This window comes from Hemiscyllium ocellatum, chromosome 36 (assembly GCF_020745735.1).
Source record: "Hemiscyllium ocellatum isolate sHemOce1 chromosome 36, sHemOce1.pat.X.cur, whole genome shotgun sequence".
Taxonomy (NCBI): domain Eukaryota; kingdom Metazoa; phylum Chordata; class Chondrichthyes; order Orectolobiformes; family Hemiscylliidae; genus Hemiscyllium; species Hemiscyllium ocellatum.
This window is the reverse complement of record NC_083436.1, coordinates 37,624,047-37,643,736: the sequence shown is the minus strand read 5'-3', so window position 1 is coordinate 37,643,736 and position 19,690 is coordinate 37,624,047. Positions and strand designations below refer to the sequence as shown.

Here is a 19,690-nt window from a genome sequence, read left to right as displayed (position 1 = left end):
CCAATATAGAGGAGGCCACATCGGGTGCAGCGGATGCAATAGATGATGTGTGTGGAGGTACAGGTGAACTTGTGGCGGATATGGAAGGATCCCTTGGGGCCTTGGAGGGAAGTGAGTGTGGAGGTGTGGGCGCAAGTTTTACATTTCCTGCGGTTGCAGGGGAAGGTGCCGGGGGTGGAGGTTGGGTTGGTGGGGGGTGTGGATCTGACAAGGGAGTCACGAAGGGAGTGGTCCTTGCGGAACGCTGATAGGGGAGGGGAGGGAAATATATCCTTGGTGGTGGGGTCCGTTTGGAGGTGGCGGAAATGGCGGCGGATAATACGTTGTATGCGCAGGTTGGTGGGGTGGTAGGTGAGAACCAGTGGGGTTCTGTCTTGGTGGCGGTTGGAGGAGCGGGGCTCAAGGGCGGAGGAGCGGGAAGTGGAGGAGATGCGGTGGAGGGCATCGTCGATCACGTCTGGGGGGAATCTGCGGTCCTTGAAGAAGGAGGCCATCTGGGTTGTGCGGTGTTGGAATTGGGCCTCCTGGGAGCAGATGCGGCGGAGACGAAGGAATTGGGAATATGGGATGGCGTTTTTACAGGGGGCAGGGTGGGAGGAGGTGTAGTCCAGGTAGCTGTGGGAGTCAGTCGGTTTATAATAGATGTCTGTGTTGAGTCGGTCGCCCGAGATAGAAATGGAAAGGTCTAGGAAGGGGAGGGAGGAGTCTGAGACAGTCCAGGTGAATTTCAGGTCGGGATGGAAGGTGTTAGTAAAGTTGATGAACTGTTCAACCTCCTCGTGGGAGCACGAGGCAGCGCCGATACAGTCATCGATGTAGCGGAGGAAAAGGTGGGGGGTGGTGCCAGTGTAGTTGCGGAAGATGGACTGTTCCACATATCCTACGAAGAGGCAGGCCTATCTGTACTAGGGTATTCTGCAGTCTTTTTCTTTTTGAATAATATTCTGCTCTAGTATTCTTACTGTGTAAGGACCACTTGTGTTTTCTTTTGAAATATGAATTTGAAAAAATGCCAATTTGCATCAGTTATTCTTTTCAAAACATGAGAAGTACAATTGTGTGGTCACTTCTTTGTTACACCAGAGCATAAGTCTGTCACAAGCTGAATGTTTTTGATTCTTTTGGGACCAACACCAGGTGTTGGGTCTTTAGATTGAGCTAGTCATTGAACTGAGAGGTGAGAGATCATTTGAGACATGACCTACAATCTTTTCAGCAAGGAAACAAAACCCTCTTTCCTTTTAATTGTAAATACTTTGCAAAGGAAAGCTTCCAAATCAAGCCAAAATCAGGTCTAATTGATCGGTTACCAAACAGAGGATCACTGCAAGATAATCACCATATAACCAAAAACAACAAATCATCTTATTTCACTTTTTGATTGGGCTTTGATTTCAGACTCCGTGCTTTTTTGCCTAAGTTTGCATTAATAATTTATAGCTGCAAATGTGTTGCTGGTCAAAGCACAGCAGGCCAGGCAGCATCTCAGGAATAGAGAATTCGACGTTTCGAGCATAAGCACATTCCTGATGAAGGGCTTATGCTCGAAACGTCGAATTCTCTATTCCTGAGATGCTGCCTGGCCTGCTGTGCTTTGACCAGCAACACATTTGCAGCTGTGATCTCCAGCATCTGCAGACCTCATTTTTTACTCGAAGATCTTTACATTAATAATTTATAATCTACTTTTGCTACATGTTGAGAATAGATTTGCGATAATAAGTCAGTCTTCAGTTTCCTTTCACATAGATGTAAACTGGTGTGAGCTCCTATTATCTTAAGTAGTGATCACACTCAAACTAATCATCCTAGAGATTAAATTGGTCATATATCAGACTTGAGTTGACCCATGGAACAGTCATGCCTAATTTCAAGAGTAATAGTTCCAACTAGACAGTGACAGCTGCCAAACATGGACAATAAAATGTTTTCCTGCATTTTATGACAATGCTGCTCCTTTAACAAGATTATATTGTCCTTGTTTGTTTTTCAGAGGGGCCGTAAAGACAGAGGTTCCAATAAGTCTGGGTTTATCCACTTGAAGCAGTTTTTAAGTTTAAAAAAAACACTTGCGCAATGAAAAAGCAGCGGACAGTTCTCCCAGCTCAGCTTTTCTCTAGTATGATTAGATTACTGCTGAAATGATTAGATTACTTAGTATGGAAACAGGCCCTTCGGCCCAACAAGTCCACCCCAACCCGCCAAAGCGCAACCCATCCAGACATAGTGCTCCTAACACTATGGGTAATTTAGCAATGTCAATTCACCTAACCTGCACTTTTTTTTTGGACTGTGGGAGGAAACCGGAGCACCCGGAGGATACCTATGCAGACACGGGGAGAATGTGCAAACTCCACACAGCCAGTTACCTGAGGCGGGAATTGAACCGGGTCTCTGGCGCTGTGAAGCAGCAGCGCTAACCACTGTGCCATCGTGCCGTTTTGGTTTTAGCAGTTTGGCTGTTTTGCCACTGCTGGTCAAGTCTTAGCTAGGAAGTCAGAGGCTGCTGGACCGCTCCATGCTGATCCTCTGTCTCTGTCTTGAAAGAACCTGTGTTTGAATTTATTTTTTTGCCAAGGGGTGTTTATGGGATATTGTAGGTATTTGGAACAGATCTTTAAGTTGCATTTTCATGTTGGTTGGGTTTTCAAATAGTTATGTTATTCTAAATTTGATCTTCTTCTATTCATGTATCAATAAATTCTGTTTTTGTTTAAAATTGAGTGGTTGGGCCAGCTGCATTAATCCCACTCTACACCTATTTAAAACAACTGGAAAAAAGTTAGGATCTGGACTGCCTTCTTGAAATGTTTGAGGAGGTCTGGTCCATAACAGATTGGAGGCTCTTTGCAAGATTTATTCTACAGTTCTGATTTGGGATAAGGGTTGTTGGACTCAAAGGCAGCGAGTGGTAAATGTTAATGTCTTTTGTTCTGGGTGTTGATTTTGGTTGGTTTATACATTGCTTGTGATAGCAATGGCTCTGGGGTGGAAGACGTGACTTGGACATTTTACAAAAGGTGGACGCGACAAAGTTGCTGGAATTGGCAACCAGGCTGGAGCTGAAATTGGCAGTGTCTCCAAAAAAAGTGGTTATATCCGAAATAGCTCAACATTTAAATGTCCTGGAAAGGCCATTAGGATCTTTGGAAATGGCTTTTAATATTGCTTGAGGTTCTGGTATTTGAAGATGCTTCCCAAATTTGCCAAGAAAGACAGATGAAAGATATATTTTTAGAATTAGCAAAAAGGTTAGAATTGGGTTTAACCAGGGAAAAAAGGAAAGCTGAAATTGAAATTGTAAACTGAATTGGTCAAGAGTTTTGGTATATAAGCGAAACAGAGAACTGCAGTGGAGTTTGAAAAATTGAAATTGCAAGTGAGGAAACAGCAGTTGGAATTTAAAGAAAGGGAAGGAAGAACCATCTCAGCATATAAAGAAAGGGAGGAAAGGTTTTTAGCTGACCAAAGAGAAAAGGAGAGGAAGGCTCTCTCAGAAGGATTGGAAAGAAAAGGAAAGAGCGATAAGAAAGGGAGAAAGAGAGAGAATTTGAACTTCAGAAGTTGAGACTTAGTGTCAACTTGAAAGGTTGGAGATGAAGGCTGAAGGTAAGCTTAGTGAGGAAGAGAGTGAGGATGAGCAAACCCATGGTAGTCGATAGCCTGGTGGAGATCTATTTAAATATATTCAAGCATTGCCTAAATTTGATAAAGATGTAGAAGCCTTTCTCATCTCATTTGAAAAGGTGACTAAACAAATGCAGTGACCAAGTGGGTTTTGTTAATCCAAACAAAACTTGTAGGTAGGGCTAGTAAGGTATTCACATCACGATCAGAGGTGGCATCTGCAGCGTATGAGGTGGTGAAGAAAGCCATTGTAAGTGCATATGAACTTGTGCCAGAAGCTTACAGATAGCAGTTCAGGAATCTAAGAAAGGACCTTGGTCAATGTTTGAGTTTGAAAGGATCAAATAAAGTAATTTCAATTGGTGGATAAGGGCATAAAAAAAGAGCAAAAATATGACGTGCTTAGAGAAATTATTATTTTAGAGGAGTTCAAAAATTCACTTCCTAAGGTAGTGAGAACTCATGTGGAAGAGCAGAGTGTTAAAACAGCAAGATTAGCAGCTGAAATGATTGATGATTATGAGTTGGTTCATAAATCAAAATCTGGCTTCCAACATCTATTTCAATCCTTGAGGGATAGAAGTTGGGGAAGAGAGAATTCCTCACATGGTAAGGGAAAGGTAAATCTTGGTGAAGATCATAAGGATAACTTAGCACAGAGTAAAAAGAAACCCTTGAAGGAGAAAGAGAAGTTAAAAAACTCCAATGTTTTCACTGCAGTAAAGTAGGCCACTTGAAATCATAGTGTTCGTATGTTAGAAAAAGCACTGGGAAGACAAATGCAGGAAGACAGGATAAGCCAGTGAGTTTTGTTGGAGTGGGAACAGAAAGCACAGTGGAGGCTAAAAAGCTGCACCAGAATTTACAACCTGGTCGGAGGTTGGTTCAGGAGGAAGTGCCAGATCTTCTTAAACCCTATACCTGCAAAGTTGAAGGTTACTCACATAGGCCAAGAGCAGCAGGTAAAGAGGTTACAATATTAAGGGACACACGATTCTCGCAATCTTTGATGTTGAAAGAGGAAGAGATAAATACCTCAGAAGGATTGTTGTTAGAAAAACTGCTAGTAAGTGAGACAATAAGTACTCAATTACGTTCAGTGAAGTTAGAGTGCCCAATGCAGGTGGTGTACTGGACAAACTCTCAGCTCCAGAAATACGATTTTGTCCTTACTAATGATTTAGCTGGTTCACACACAGGAGTGCTGCCAACTGTGGCTGAAAAGCCAGTGGAAACTTTGGCAATGGAGGTATTGCAAGAAGCATATCCTGGGATTTTTCCTGACTGTTTGGTATTGAGGTCACAAAGTCACCAGTTGAAACAGGAGAGACCAAACATTACAGGTAAGAAAGTTAAAGTGGAATTAGCAGAAACCCTGTTTGCTCAAATGGTTGAGACTGACCAGGAGCAGAAAGATGACAAAACAGAAATTAACTGAGATACAGCAGAAAGACGAGAAACTAAAGCAATTGTTTCAAAAAGCATATACAGAAGAAGATCTAGATGCATCGCGGTGTACTACTATATTAAAAATGATGCCTTTAATGAGGAAATAAACCATCACATAGTCAGGCAGATGAGACATGGGCAAAAGTTTATCAAGTTGTATTGCCTGTGGGTTATGGGAAAAAAAGTGTTGCATGTAGCACATGAACTACCAGTAGGTGGTCATTTAGGGGTAAGAAAAACTCAAGCTAAAATACAAAAACATGTTTACTAGCCTGGACTGCACAAGGATTTAGTTGGACTTTGCCAGACATGTCAAGTAATGGGAAAACCACAAGCAATAATAAACCTGCACCTTTAATACCTATTCCTGCATCTGAGGGATATTTTACAAGAGTCTTAATTGATTGTGTAGGACCCCTACCTAAAACAAAAAGTGGGAAGCCGTTTTTGTTAACAATAATGGATGTATCCACTAGATTTCCAGAGGCAATTCCATTACACAATATCACAGCGAAAAGGACTGTAGAGAAGTTACTCAAATTTTTCACTAGGTACAACTACCCAAAGAAAAACATTCAGATCAAGGGTCAAACTTCACATCAAAATTATTCAAGGAAGTTATGGACAGCTTAGGAATAAAACAATTCAAATCTACTACATGTCATCCAGAACCAGAGGGAGCACTAGAAAGGTGGCATCAGACATTAAAGACGATGTTGAGGGCTCACAGTCAAGACTATCCAGACGGCTGGGATAAAGGAATTCCATTTGTACTTTTTGCTCTCAGACATACACCAAATGAATCAACCAAATTCAGTCCAGTTAAAATTGATTAAGGAGAAATTGGTAAGTCAGAACTCTGAGAGCACATATTTGGAGTATGTGTCAAATTTTGTGGGATGATTAAATAGAGCAGCAGAGTTGGTTAGACAGCATTTAAAGGATCACCACATACAATGAAACAGGAAGCAGTCAAGAAATCAAAAACTTGCAATTTTGCTATGAGAGATAAGGTGTTAACTTCCAGTGATAGGTGAACCTTTAAAAGCAAGGTTTAGTGAACCTTATCAAATTTAAAGGAAATTGAGTGAGGTGAACTATTTGACAAGGACTCCAGACAGAAAGAAAGCTCATATGTGAATATGCTGAAAAGGTTTTTTTTTAGGGAAGGAAAGCAAATGCAGACTGTTATTCTTTACAATTATAGAGTGAAAAACTAAGTTCAGAGGATTCTGAATTGGATATTCCTCAAATTAAATTGGACAATGAGGAAGTTGTCAAAAATTGGGATAAATGATTGTGTTACTTACAGAGAAAATCAAAATGACCTGAATGAGTTATTGCTATGGAGTGATATGTGGAAATAAACTGGGAAGTACTAATTGTATGTAGATATAGAAAATGCGGTTCCGATTAAGCAACACCCTTATAGGCACAATCCTCAAAGTTGGCACAGGTTCAAAAGGAGACTGAAAGCAAGCTCCAAGATGCCATAACTGAACTGTGTTACAGGGACCGGAATTCGAGCATACTAAGAGTGCCAAAACCAGATGGTACCCAACGGTTACATATGGACTATCACAAAGTCAATGCAGTTACAAAGACTGACTCATACCTGATTCCTCATTTGGAAGACGGTGTTGAAAAGGTGAGACAAACAACTGACATTTCTAAGTGGGACTTGCTGAAAAGGAACTGGCAGGTACCTTTGTCCAAAACAGCGAAGTCAATTTTGGCTTTCGAAACATCAAATGGACTATATCAATTTAAAGTCATGCCACTTGATATGAAAATGCACCAATCACATTTGAGACTAACCAATAAGGTCATTTCTGGATTTTCCAACTGTCTTTTATATATATATCGATAGATGATCTGTTGATTTTGTGTCATACATGGAAGGAACATTTGCAACATTTATCAGAATTGTTCAACTGATTTCAGGATGCAGGTTTGGTGATTAACCTGGCTAAAAGTGAATTTGCCAAAGCCCAACTCACCTTCCTGGGCAGTTATTGGACATGGACAAATGGCCCCACAGAATGCAAAAACAAAGGTAACTGGGGAGTTTCCCATACCATCGACAAAAAGAACAGTACTACGATTCCTGGGATTGAGTGGAGTTTATCGGAACTTTGTATCAAATTTTAGCAGTGTGGCTGTTCCACTCACTTAAAGGGTAAAGAAAGGTAAGAAATTTCAGTGGACTGTGGACTGTCGAAGGCATTCGACAGCCTGAAAGCTGTGTTACTCACTGCCCCAGTGCTAGGCCACACCGAAGTACGCAAAGTTATTCAAGATGGCTATCCATGCGAGTGATGTGGGTGTTGGTACTGTGCTCTTACAGGAAGATGAGAAGATAGAAAGATCTATCGGATATTTCTCCAAGAGACTGAACATTCAACAGCAGAAATATTCAACAGTTGAGAAGGAGACTTTGAGCTTGGTGTTGGTGTTACCAGTAATGTGAGACAACCATTTACACTGATCATAACCTAAGTTATGAAATTAAAACCAAAAAAATTCGAGGACAAAAAGTCCAGACTGTTTAAAAGGAGCTTGTTGTCAGAACCAATCAATTTGAAAATTTTGCATATGGCAAGACGAGAAAGTGTGATTGCCGAACCATTATTGAGACTTGGATGAGAAACTGAGTTATTCAGTAGCAGGAGTAAACGGACTGAAACAAAATAAAGTAGGGCATGTTTAAAGTCAATGTAATGTATTCATGCGTTGCAGTGTGTACTAACAAGTTAAGATCAAAGGGATTTAAAATGAAACCATCTTTGGACATAGGTGGTTTATTTTTCTTTAAGAGCAGAGGTGTGACGATGCTGCTCCTTTAACAAGGTTATGTTGTCCTTGTTTTTGTTTTCAGTGGTGTCAGAAGGCAGACGTTCCGGCATGTCTGGGTCTATCTACCTGAAGAAGCTTTTAGGTTTCTTAAATAAAACACTTGTGCAATGAAAGGCAAGTTCTCCCAGCTCAGCTTTCCTCTGGTATGTTTTGGTTTTTGCAGTCTGGCTGTTTTGCAGCTGCTGGTTAAGTCTTAGCTGGAAACCCAGAGACTGCTGGACCCAAAAAAAAAGCTTCATGCTGATCTTCTCTTTCTCCTGTAAGAACCTGTGCTTGAATTTACCTTTTCGTCAAGTAGTGTTTCTGGGATATTGTAGGTATTTGGAACAACTTTGTTAAGTTGCATTTTTATGTCAGTTGGGTTTTCAAATATTTACATTGTTTTAAATTCAGTTTCCTTTTGTTCGGGTATAAATAAATTCTATTTTGTTTAAAATAGATTGGTTGGGCCAGCTGCATCACTCCTGGAATATCGACATGTACTTAAAACAACTAGAAAGGTTGGGGTCTGGGCTGCCTTTCTGACATGTTTGAGGGGATCTGGCCTGCTCTATAACAATTGTCCCCAATTTGCCATTTTTTTTATTAGATTAGATTTCCTACAGTGTGGAAACAGGCCCTTCAACCCAACCTGTCTTGATGAGTAACCCACCCAGACCTATTTCTCTCTGACTAATGCACCTAACACTTTGGGCGATTTAGCATGGCCATTTCACCTGACCTGCACATCTTTAGATTGTGGGAGGAAATCCACGCAGACACGGGGAGAATGTGCAAACTCCACACAGACAGTTGCCAGAGGTTGGAATCAAACCTGGGATCCTGGTTCTGTGAGGCAGCAGTGCTAACAACTGAGCTACCATGCCACTCACTTGACTGACCCATATGATTTTGCAAAATCTATTCATTCCTCGTAACTTAAGCATGAAGCAGAAATTGTGCCTCAATTATATAATTTTGTTTTCTTGATATTACCTTCTAAATCTAACGATTCAGTAGAATGGTTTAATAATAACTTCATAATATTCCTTTTTTTTCCCCTCTAATTGTTTTTCATTGTTCTTTCTACTTAAGCCACAGTAAGCAGCAAGCAACTGGGAAAGTTAAATACACGTAATGGGTACAAGTAAAAGAAACAGACTAAACTTAATGTGAACCCAATTTCACAATAAGCCCCATAACTGGTCTATAATAATAACACTTATTTAGTTCACTCAAAAGCTTTTCTGACCCAATTGAAAGACCAGCGTCAAATGGCATGGTAGACCATTTTGATTGTATTTCTTTGCTACTATCTAATGCAAAGGCATCAATAAAATGAAAGAGAACACCAGATATTTTTGTAGCTATTAAGCGCTTGACAGATTTTTAGCTTCCATAACAGTTCCACAAAATTCAAATGATTTCAAATGTTGTAATTAATTTTTAATTGATTTCATTGGGGCATTAAACTAATACTTGTGTTTGGATCTATGCCAGTTTAAATTAGCTGCAGGGTATTACACAGTCAGCAAGTTAGGATAGCGATTTTCGCATTGACTTTTTAATCTTTGGAGTTCTGTAACATTGGAAAACTCTAGTCAGGTAAATGAAATATGCAAATTGGAATCAACACTGCATGCTAACATTAAACCAATTTTAATTTAAACACTCATAGACTTCCTATGCATCTCTCTGAAAAGGTGCCAGAAGACATATAACAAAGATTACAGCCTGCTTCTGTTAGAATTCATCAAAAATTAAACAAAGACAAATTTAAAATCTACACTTACCAAACTTCCTTCAGGGCATCAGAGTGGAGTACAGGCAATGATTTGTTTTGAAATCATTTTAAATCTGTATTTATTGTAATATCTCCCGACTTAATTAACAGCCATAACTTGGTTTGAAAGCCCAAGTCCCACAAACCTGAAACAAAATCCTATCACAAAGGTTTTGGGTACTTAAAGGCAAGGTTTAGCACACACAAAGACATACAAACTGACACGGTAACAGTGGGACACTGTTGAATAAACAAAGCTCAAAGGAATAATTATGTGTTTAAATGGATGAGGCAGGGAAAACAACAAATTGACTAGCTTTACTGGAGAGAGAAATGGAGTCAAAATTCTTCTGGCTAGACCCTGTGAATGCCCCTCATATGTCACATGGTGTTGGAGACTGAGGACCTTCTGCTTTCTCCTTATCGCCGAACTCAGAATAAACTAACGTAAGAAAATATGGTAAGGAAATAAGAAACAACAGTTACAGAAGCAATGATAAATTTGACACATTAGTTTTCCATCCTCTCATGGGCTAGTATGATTAAAATGAAATGAACTTCTATGAATGGACAAAAAAAGATAAAACTGACTAGAATCAAGAGAATACCTAATGTAAAACTTCAAGCCCTCTCACCAAACATTTATCATTGTTGTGTTCTTACAGTGCTTGAGTAGGTTAGTGGAAAAAGAAGTATTTTTAACGAAAATAACATTTGTGCATGTTATGATACACCTCCATGACCATTACATCTCGCGGTGGGAATTCAGCCCAGATCCTGTGGCCCCTGTAGGAACACCACAGATGGGTCACAAGATAACATTAGGTTAGTGCATCTGTGCTTGAAGGCAACTTTCATAAGGACTTCAGGTGTGGCTTTAATATATTACCAGAAGACACTGTCTCCCATATTAACATATAATCACATAACAACAGAATGCAAACCATTGAACAAGGTTTCCTTATTTGCTGGTTTAAGGAGGCAATAAGCTGTCTATTTTTAATTGGTTAGATTTCTGCAAAAATATCAGGATGGACAATGTGTTAAAAGTGCATTATAAGTTCTAGTTACAATCAAGTAATAGATAAGGTTGGTAAGACCTACCAAAATGTTTGCTGGTATCCCTGTCACACTGATGGTGTTGATCCTCCAGAAACTCCAAGTCCAGCATTAGGTCATCCTCATCTAGGTCACAGGATCCTAATCTATTCAGGACATCCTGAAGTCAAGAGAGGGATAGAAGAAAACCCAGTTCTTAATATATTACTAAAGTAATTCTGCCAAAAAATGTCTTTACTGGCAACTACCAACATTACAAAACCTGTTTAGAAGCATAATATATTGAAAGTTTCAGAAGAAATTTGGATTGACACGGTCATCTGAGAGTGAAATGGACACCAGTGTATTGGTCAGAATCAAAATTGCACAGGGGTCTGGTATATTTGGTTTACAACCACCTTTGGGAAAACCTGTCAAACTGAGGCCCCGTTTGATTTCAGAGATTAATATAAAAATATGTTAAGGACCAATGTGGCAAGCTATTATATTATATGGTTAAATGATAGAAGAAATGCCAAAACATATTGTTTAAAATGGCTCCCGCTCATACAGCAGATCATCATTTATCTGCATGGTGACGCTGGTGGTCCTCTGATCTCTTGCCTGTTACTTCGCAAGGCAATAGCAAGCCTGGTCGCAGCTGAAGTTTCCTACCTTCAAGCAATGCCTAGCCGTACTAATTTATTTTTTATTTGCTCATGAGATATGGGCATCACCAGCTGGAACCTGCATTTATCCCTAATCACCCAAAAGGCTGTTATGAGTCAACCATATTGCTGTGGGTTTGAAGTTGCATGTAGCCTCGACCAGGTAAGGATGTCAAACCTCCTCCCAAATAGAATATCAATGAAACAGATGGGCTTTTACACAGCCAGTTTTTTATTCAATTATTTCAGTTCATATATTTTAGTCCACATTTTGTGGAAGAGCTAATGCAAGAGGGAACGGAGTCAGAGGGGTCTAATTGTCTCACTTATTTGAGGAGCTGGTCCAAGAACAATGGGCTAAATGGTCTTTTATTCATTCTTACATGAAGTGTGGCATTGCTGGCAAGACCAGCTTTTGTTGCGCAAACCTAATTGCCCCTTGAGCTGATTGAAATCACCAATAGAGCCAAAGGGTCATTAAGAGTCAACTCCATGGCTGAGAGTCCCATCTGGCTATAAGAGGTAAGGACAGCAGATTTTCTTCCCTAAAGAGCATTCATGAAAAAGATTAGTTTTCTTTCATTGAAAGTTATGGGAAGTTTAGTCCAGCTTAATTCCAGATATCACTGAATTCGATATTCACCAGACACTGTGTTGAGATTCAAATTCATGTCCTCAGAACATTACCAGGGATTACTAGCCCAGTGACATTACCATTACACCACCACCTCGCCATGTTGGGGAGCTAAACTTGTCTCTGCCCCAATCAGTAGCTTTCCATTTCAACATGGGTACCTGAGTCTGATTGAAAATCAAGTCTAAAGAATACTTCATTGACTGTAAAGAACATTAGAATATTGTGAAACTTGAGGAATAGCTCTGCATTTAGAACAGGTTTGATTGTGTTTTTCATATCTATGCACTAATTAATTCTCAGCTCTTATCAGACATTTATCTCTAACTATTTTCACCTATTTAATCCACAGTAACGTTTTGGAATATTGATTCAGGTAGGGATTAACAGTTTTGTAGAAATTACATAAACAGGCCATTTGACCCATCAAGTCAATGCTCCATCAAGGTATCCTCTCACCTCACTTCATCCCATTGTATGAACATATAATCACTACCACCTGCAAGTTCATCCCCCCCAAGCCACCAACTATCCTAACCTAGATTCATACCGCTGCCTGTTCATTCCAGAAACCCATCCCTAACAACATTGCAGGTCTTCTTACACCAGAATGCAGCAGTTCAAGGTCGTCAGCTAAGAATGGGCACTAAATACTGACCCAGCTAGAAAAGCCTGCAGCCCCAAATGATTTTTAAAAAAATTCTCCCTCATGTACTTAATTAGTTTTCTTTCAAATGGACTTAGGCTTTTCACACAACTCTATTTTGCATTGTGTTCCACATTCTCAATACTGTTTCGGTGATGATACATTTCCTGAATAATAAATTGGATTCATTAGAGTCAGAATCTTGGAGATGTACAGCACGGAAACAGAACCTTCAGTCCAACTCGTCCATGCCAACCAGATATCCTAACCTAATCGCGTCCCATTTGCCAGCATTTGGCCCATATTCCTCTAAATCCTTCCTATTCATGTACCCAACCAGGATGTCTTTTAAATGTTGCAATTGTACCAGCCTCCACCACTTCCTCTGGCAGCTCATTCTATACACACACCACCCTCTGCATGAAAAAGTTGCCCCTTAGGTCCCTTTTAAATCTTTCCCCACTCCCCCTAAACCTATGACCTTTGTCTCTGGACTCCCACAACTGAGGGAAGAGACCTTGTCAATTTACCCTATCCATGCCCCTCAGGATTTTAAGGTCACCCCTTAGCCTCCAACGCTCCAGGGAAAATAGCACCAACCTATTTAGCCTCTCCCTATAGTTCAAACTCTCCAATGCTGGCAACGTCCTTGCAAATCTTTTCTGAACCCTTTCAAGTTTTACAACATCCTTTTCCATAGGAGGACAACGAGAACTACACACAGTATTTCAAAAGTGGCTTAATCAGTGTTCTGTACAGCCACAATGATCTCCAACTCCTATACTCAATACACCGACCAATAAAGGAAAACATACTAAATGCTCTCTTCACAATCCTATCTACTGTAGACCCCACTTTCAAGGGGCTATGAACCTGCACCCAAGGTCTCTTTGTTCAGCAACACTGAGGAAGGGTTACTAGACGCAAAACTTTAACTCTGATCTCTCTTCACAGGTGCTGAGCTTTTCTAGCAACCTCTGTTTTTGTTCCTGGTTTATAGCACCTACAGTTCTTTCAATTTAGATTTATTACTGTTCTCCATTCATGAACTCATAAGTTTGACTTGCAAAAACATCTTCTTGACTCCAACATCAGAATGTTAAAGGTCTCAATCAGTTCATTGTTTGAGAGGTTCCATCAATATCATGGCAGATGAAAAAACTCCTACCTCAACAGATTTTTGCATGCCTCATAATTAGGTAACAACATTTATATAATAAGTCTGAAGCCTTCTGCAAACCAATCTTCAAGGCATTTAACACGGTGAGAGTGAAGCTTAAGAAGAAAAAAATGAATGTAAATAGGGGGAGCATTATCAAAAGCTGGAGGTCTGCAAGTTCAGCTGCTGACCAGAAGCAAGTACGACTAAAATCTTTGGATTGAACAATCTACTCACAAATGAGCAGGATTGTAGTGGGTCAGAGCCCTCGAAGAACCTAATTAGTGTCCAGTGGATGGTGCATGGGAAAGGTCTCCCGGAGGGAACTGAACTCTGAGGTGAACGCACCATTAACTAGCGAAAAGGTTCAATACATTAGAAATACAAATCACTCAAACCCCCCCTGAGCAGACTGAATCCCAGCCAAAGTTTATAAAAACAGGGAAGAGAGATATCCTTTAAAAGCCTTATAAATCTATTTACAACATCACAGGATCACAGAATTGCTTGAGAGTTTGAGTTTGATTTGTTGTTGCTACATGTACCAAGATAGTGAAAAAGTATTGTTTTGCATGCTATACAGGAAAACAATATCACAAAGTGCCTCAGGTTATCAGAACAGCATGCAGAATAGAGTATTACAGCCACAGAGAAGGTGAGAGAAAGAGAAACCAGAATTAACATTTGGAGAGGTCCATTCAAAGTCTGATAGCAACGAGACAGAAGCTGTTCTGGAATCTGTTGGTACATGCATTCAAACTTTTATATCTTCTGCTCGACTGAAGAGGGTAGAAGAGTATATAACCATGGTGGGAAGCGTCTTTGATTACATTGATTGCTTTACTGAGGCAGCAGGAAATATTGTTATATTGCAGAAGAGGGCCATTTGGCCCATCATGCCAGTACTGGTTCTACTAGATAGTGCCAAACTCATTCTTTATCCCTATATTCCAACACATCATTTCCATCCAAATAATCATCTAATGTCTCAATTGAACCCGCCTCCAACACATATCCAGGCAGTGCAATAAAGAACTCATTGTGTTAAAGGGTTTTTTTCCCTCCCATCACCCTTGCTTCATTTGCACATCACTTTTAATCTACGCCTTCTTATTCTTTATTTCTTTTTTCCCTACCTACTCTATCCAGCCTGCTCAAGATGTTGAAAACATCTGTTAAACATCTTCTCAGCCACCTTCTCTCCAAGAACAACAATCCCAACTTACCGTAGAATTATAGAATCCCTACACATAGGGGCAAGAGGACATTCAGTTAATTGAGTCTTCACCAACCCTCTGAAGGGCATCCCATTCAGACCCATGTCCCCACCCTATCCCATACCCCACATTTACCATGGCTAACCCAACTAACCTGTCCACTATGGGCAGTTGAGCACAGCCAATCTTCCGACTATGGGAGGAAACCAGAACACACAGAGGAAACACACAGAGACACAGGGAGAAAATATAAACTCCACACAGACGGTCACCCAAGACTAATATTAAACCTGGGCCAATGGCGTTGAGAGGCAGCACTGTTAACCACTGAGCCACCATATTGCCCCTACACATCTTCAATCAATTCTCACAACTGAGGTTTCCATTCCTGACACTATTCTTGTAATTCACTTCTGCATGTTGGTTGAAAGGGAGAGTGCCTTTGACCAAAGGATATAGTAACTATCTCCCTTTTGAAAAACATGAGAATTGGAAAGTCCAACTGGTCAAACTGCAAAGGTAGCACTTTACTCTTCAGTATGGCAAAATCTCATTCAGAATTCTCCTGAACAGTTGTTTTCCATCGGTGACAGAAGAAACCTTCCCTGATCGTCAGTACTAATTCAAACATAATAGAGGAACAGCAAAAACTGATCCAGCTCCAGAAGTGTGTAGAACAAAACATGGATCCGTACTGGACCTTTTTTTTAAGCAGTCATACAGCACAGAAACAGACTCTTCAGTCCACGCTGACCATGTTCCCAAATTATTTTGTAGATCTCAATCTGAAGTTCCATCCAGCAGAGACTTTAGAAAACACTATATAGTAGCAAGTATCATCTTAACTTTAGGGCTTTCAGTGCTCATTCCCTTCACTTAACACATTATCCAGTAAACCTTTATTTTTTCATCAGTCTCTACAAGTGGGTACTACTGTAAGAACAGCACTTCCATTGTAGCAAGGTGCAGAATGAATTTGACAGGAAATAGACAACAAGGCTGTTGAATGGCTCGGACGTGAAAGGCACTGAACAGGGGTCAGACCACTGCTTTTCTTGATCTGTATTTATTATGTAAACTCAGAATATGCAGGATACAATTTTCACAATTTACAGATGACCCAAAGCTTGGCAGCACTGTGAATTTTGAGGAGTGTTGTGTTAGGCATCAAGAGTATTAGACAGGATGGTGGAATGGTCGGATATATAGCAAATTAAATTTCAAAGCAGAGAAGGCATAAGTGATATTTCTTGGCAGAAGGAATGTGGACAGGCAACATCAAAATGAAAAATACAACACTAAGGAGTGCAGATGCAGATGGGCCTAGAGATAAGTGCATGTGCACAAATCATTGGAAGCAGCAAGGCAGGTTGAGAAAGTCATTAAAAAGCCACATTGGATCCTGGGCTTTATAAACAGAGCACACAATACAAAAACAAGGAAGTTATGGTGTTGGTCTCAACAGAGTTAGGAGCCCAAATTTGAGGTTATGCATCCACATCCTAAATTATATGACCAGAAGAGATAGTTTCTTAGTATCTATTGACATGTTAATCATTTGAAATGCCTTAATTAGATTACCCCTTAATCTTCTGTGCTCAAGTCAATCCAAAGTCTTTGCAACCTGACATCCTCAGGTTTCTAGTTCAGTTTCCACTCTGGTGAATCTATACTGTGCTAGTTCAGTGTCAATTTATTCAGCCTGAAGTGCAATATCCAAAACCGAACACAACCTTTTCCATGTGGTTTGACCAGAATTCCATATATAATATGACCATGATTTTCTTAGTATTCCAATCCGTCCAGATTTTCCTCACAACTCTGCCAGTGAATTTCATTGTAATTCACTCCCACATACTAATCCTTCTGAATGCAAAATTGCAAACAATTTAGAATAACAGCTATGAATATAACAACGTAGAACTCCCTCAGGGTTTGAGGTATTTCTAACGGAAGGTCATCAGCCTGAAAGGTTAACACTGTTTGCCTCCATCGACGCTGCCACAAACTGAATATTCTCCATACTTTTTTGTTTATATTATTTTTAAGGAGTCGATCCTTTTTCCAATAAACTGCAATGGACATTGAGCAGTTCTATAGTTGAAATACAAGCATCATCTGTTCCACGATTTAATGAGTTGATTAAACCACCAAATTGCCCAATTCTACCTAACTGTCTAATTCAGGTTAAAAAATGCATACTAGGCTTGTGTACTGAACAAGAAAATAACAATTAAATTCACAGAATCATATACATTGTAAACAAATTGTCTTTCACAAGGGCAAAAAATATATTAACTGATAGCACTGTAAATTCTATCCCTTCTAAAATACTTTACATATGTAAAGACAGAAACAGGAGACAGACAAGACATGGATATTAAGGATAGAAAAGGGAAAAGAAATCAAGAAAATTCAGTTTGATAACATGTTCTATGGTCTTGATTGGCGCTGAGTTGTTTTCTGTCAGTTCCTTTTCATTTTGGATGTACAATGATGTTTAGTCCTTCGTTGACTGGTTGAGAATAGATCCTTTGATGTCTCTGAAGATGTTTCATCCCTTTCCACAGAGAATTTGCAAAGATAGGAGAGAGGAAGACAGCTAGCTGCTACTAGAAATTTTCTGGTTCCTTCACACTGGAGAAAGGAGACTTATGATGTTTTCTCTTGGCAGGCCCAATGGCCCTGGCTCCCACATGAGCCATGGCCACCTGGTTAGGAGCCATTCAAAACATAGCTGCCAAGCACTTTTCCCTGAGTTCAGAATTAATCAGGTCCATTCTGTCTGCTTTTGCTGTCATTATTGCAAAAGAAGGCAACATTGTACAGAACTGTCTGTGCTCAAGTGAAGACAGTTTTTTTCTTAAAACCGTGGGCATCTCCTTACACTGTCCCTTTGATTTAAAGCAGTATCTTCCTTTTTCAGTCCCCAGTCCAAAGATAAAGGGAATGAAAAGATGTGGTATTTACAATAACAAAATTGTTGTTGGCCTGGAAAGAAGTCAGTCAAGGAAAATGGTCATTTTGATGGCCGACTGAGGACTTGTGCATTTTGTGATGACTTGTGGGATATGCTGCCTGGCCTGCTGTGCTTTGACCAGCAACACATTTTCAGCTGTGATCTCCAGCATCTGCAGACCTCATTTTTTACTCCATGATTATCAGTGCACTCTTCTGAGTTTTTGAATTTCTGAAAAACACATTATGCTCTGTCTTCAGATGGATTTATTTAACATAGATGTAGAAAAGTGTATTCCCTCAAAAGATAATGAACCTCGGGAATCTGTTATGGCAGAGTCTGAGCCATTCAACAGCCTTGTTGTCTATTTCCTGTCAAGATTAAGATACACAGATTTTTAATCAGTAAGAGAATCAAGATTTAACTGGAAACAGCAGGAAAGTGGTGAGGATTATCAGATCAGTCACAATCTAATTGAATGGTGAAGCAGACATAATGGGCCAAATGACCTAAATCTGCTCCTATGTCATATACTCTTATTCTGTGGTTTGTTATATTTCCATAGGTTTCCAATTCTGGACAACTGTTGTTCAAGAACTTCAGGATCCTGGAGCAATCTTGTGATGATGTCAGAGCTGCACATCACTAAGCATAAATAGCGCAGAATCGGCGGAGTTAGAATACTCTGGAATGGGAGTCTTAAAGGAACACAGACATGAAAGCACAAAGATGATAAATTAGCCTTTAACAAAGAGCTAGGGCTCATTATAGCCTTGAGTATTAAGTATAGCAGTATTTTGTTTTACTGCTATACTAAATATAGCAGTAATACATAGTGTTACACTAAAGTCAAAGGCGAAGGACAGTTCTCAAATTTCTCTTCTGTTCGGTTAGTCTGGCTTGAACCCAAATTCATTGTGCAGCACCAAACCACAAAATAACCAACATGAATTAATGAATGAAATAGCACCCTCTACTGCACCAGGAAGAAACCCGTAACCTTAAATTCAAACTTTGTCTTAAATCTTAAATCACTATTTTCCTCATTAAATAGAAATAAAATGCAGGATGGGCATAAATTTAGTGGAATTCTAGCTAGTTTACCAGCATTTTGAATCAGTATAGAATACTTTTGTCTCAATTAAATATTGACAGGCTCGGTCTCACTTTCTGACTGGTTTGGAATCAGGTTACGCTGGAGGAAACTCTCAACAAATTTCAAATGGAACAAAAAAGGCAAAAGAAAAATTAACAGGCAGGGTATTTTTCAAACAATGCCTCTTGCATCTCTTGCAGTACAATTAATGCCTCAAGCTGTGCTATAAAATATGCATTTTCATTTAACTGAAAGAAATTTCCTACTATTTCTTGCCTCTGCAGCTCAAGGCTAAAATAAAATCTTGTTACCTTAGCTTATGAATCTATCTTTTTAACACAATTACATTGGAGTAGCAGAATTTTAAATTACCTCTGCATCAGCAAAGTGTGTGAGGCAGTGTTTCAATTATGTGACAATGAAGGGACAATACCCCATTTACATTTAATTAAATTGCTTTTTTTTAAAAAAAAATGTAGCTGCTTGCAGCCAAAAGAGCACAAAATCAAGCAAAGTTTTGAATTATCTGCATTACTTGGAGAACATACATTATTGAACACAGTACAATTCTGGATCACT

At 39.7% G+C, this 19,690-nt stretch overlaps 1 protein-coding gene across 1 annotated transcript in view; it reads right to left on the bottom strand.

The window, feature by feature from the left end:
• Nucleotides 1-19,690, bottom strand: part of ccser1 (coiled-coil serine-rich protein 1) — a 1,124,107-nt gene that overhangs the window by 956,625 nt on the left and 147,792 nt on the right. Inside the window, exon 4 of the mRNA XM_060851459.1 lies at nucleotides 10,799-10,913. Coding sequence (XP_060707442.1) covers nucleotides 10,799-10,913 — 115 coding nt within the window. The remainder of the gene's footprint in view (nucleotides 1-10,798; nucleotides 10,914-19,690) is intronic.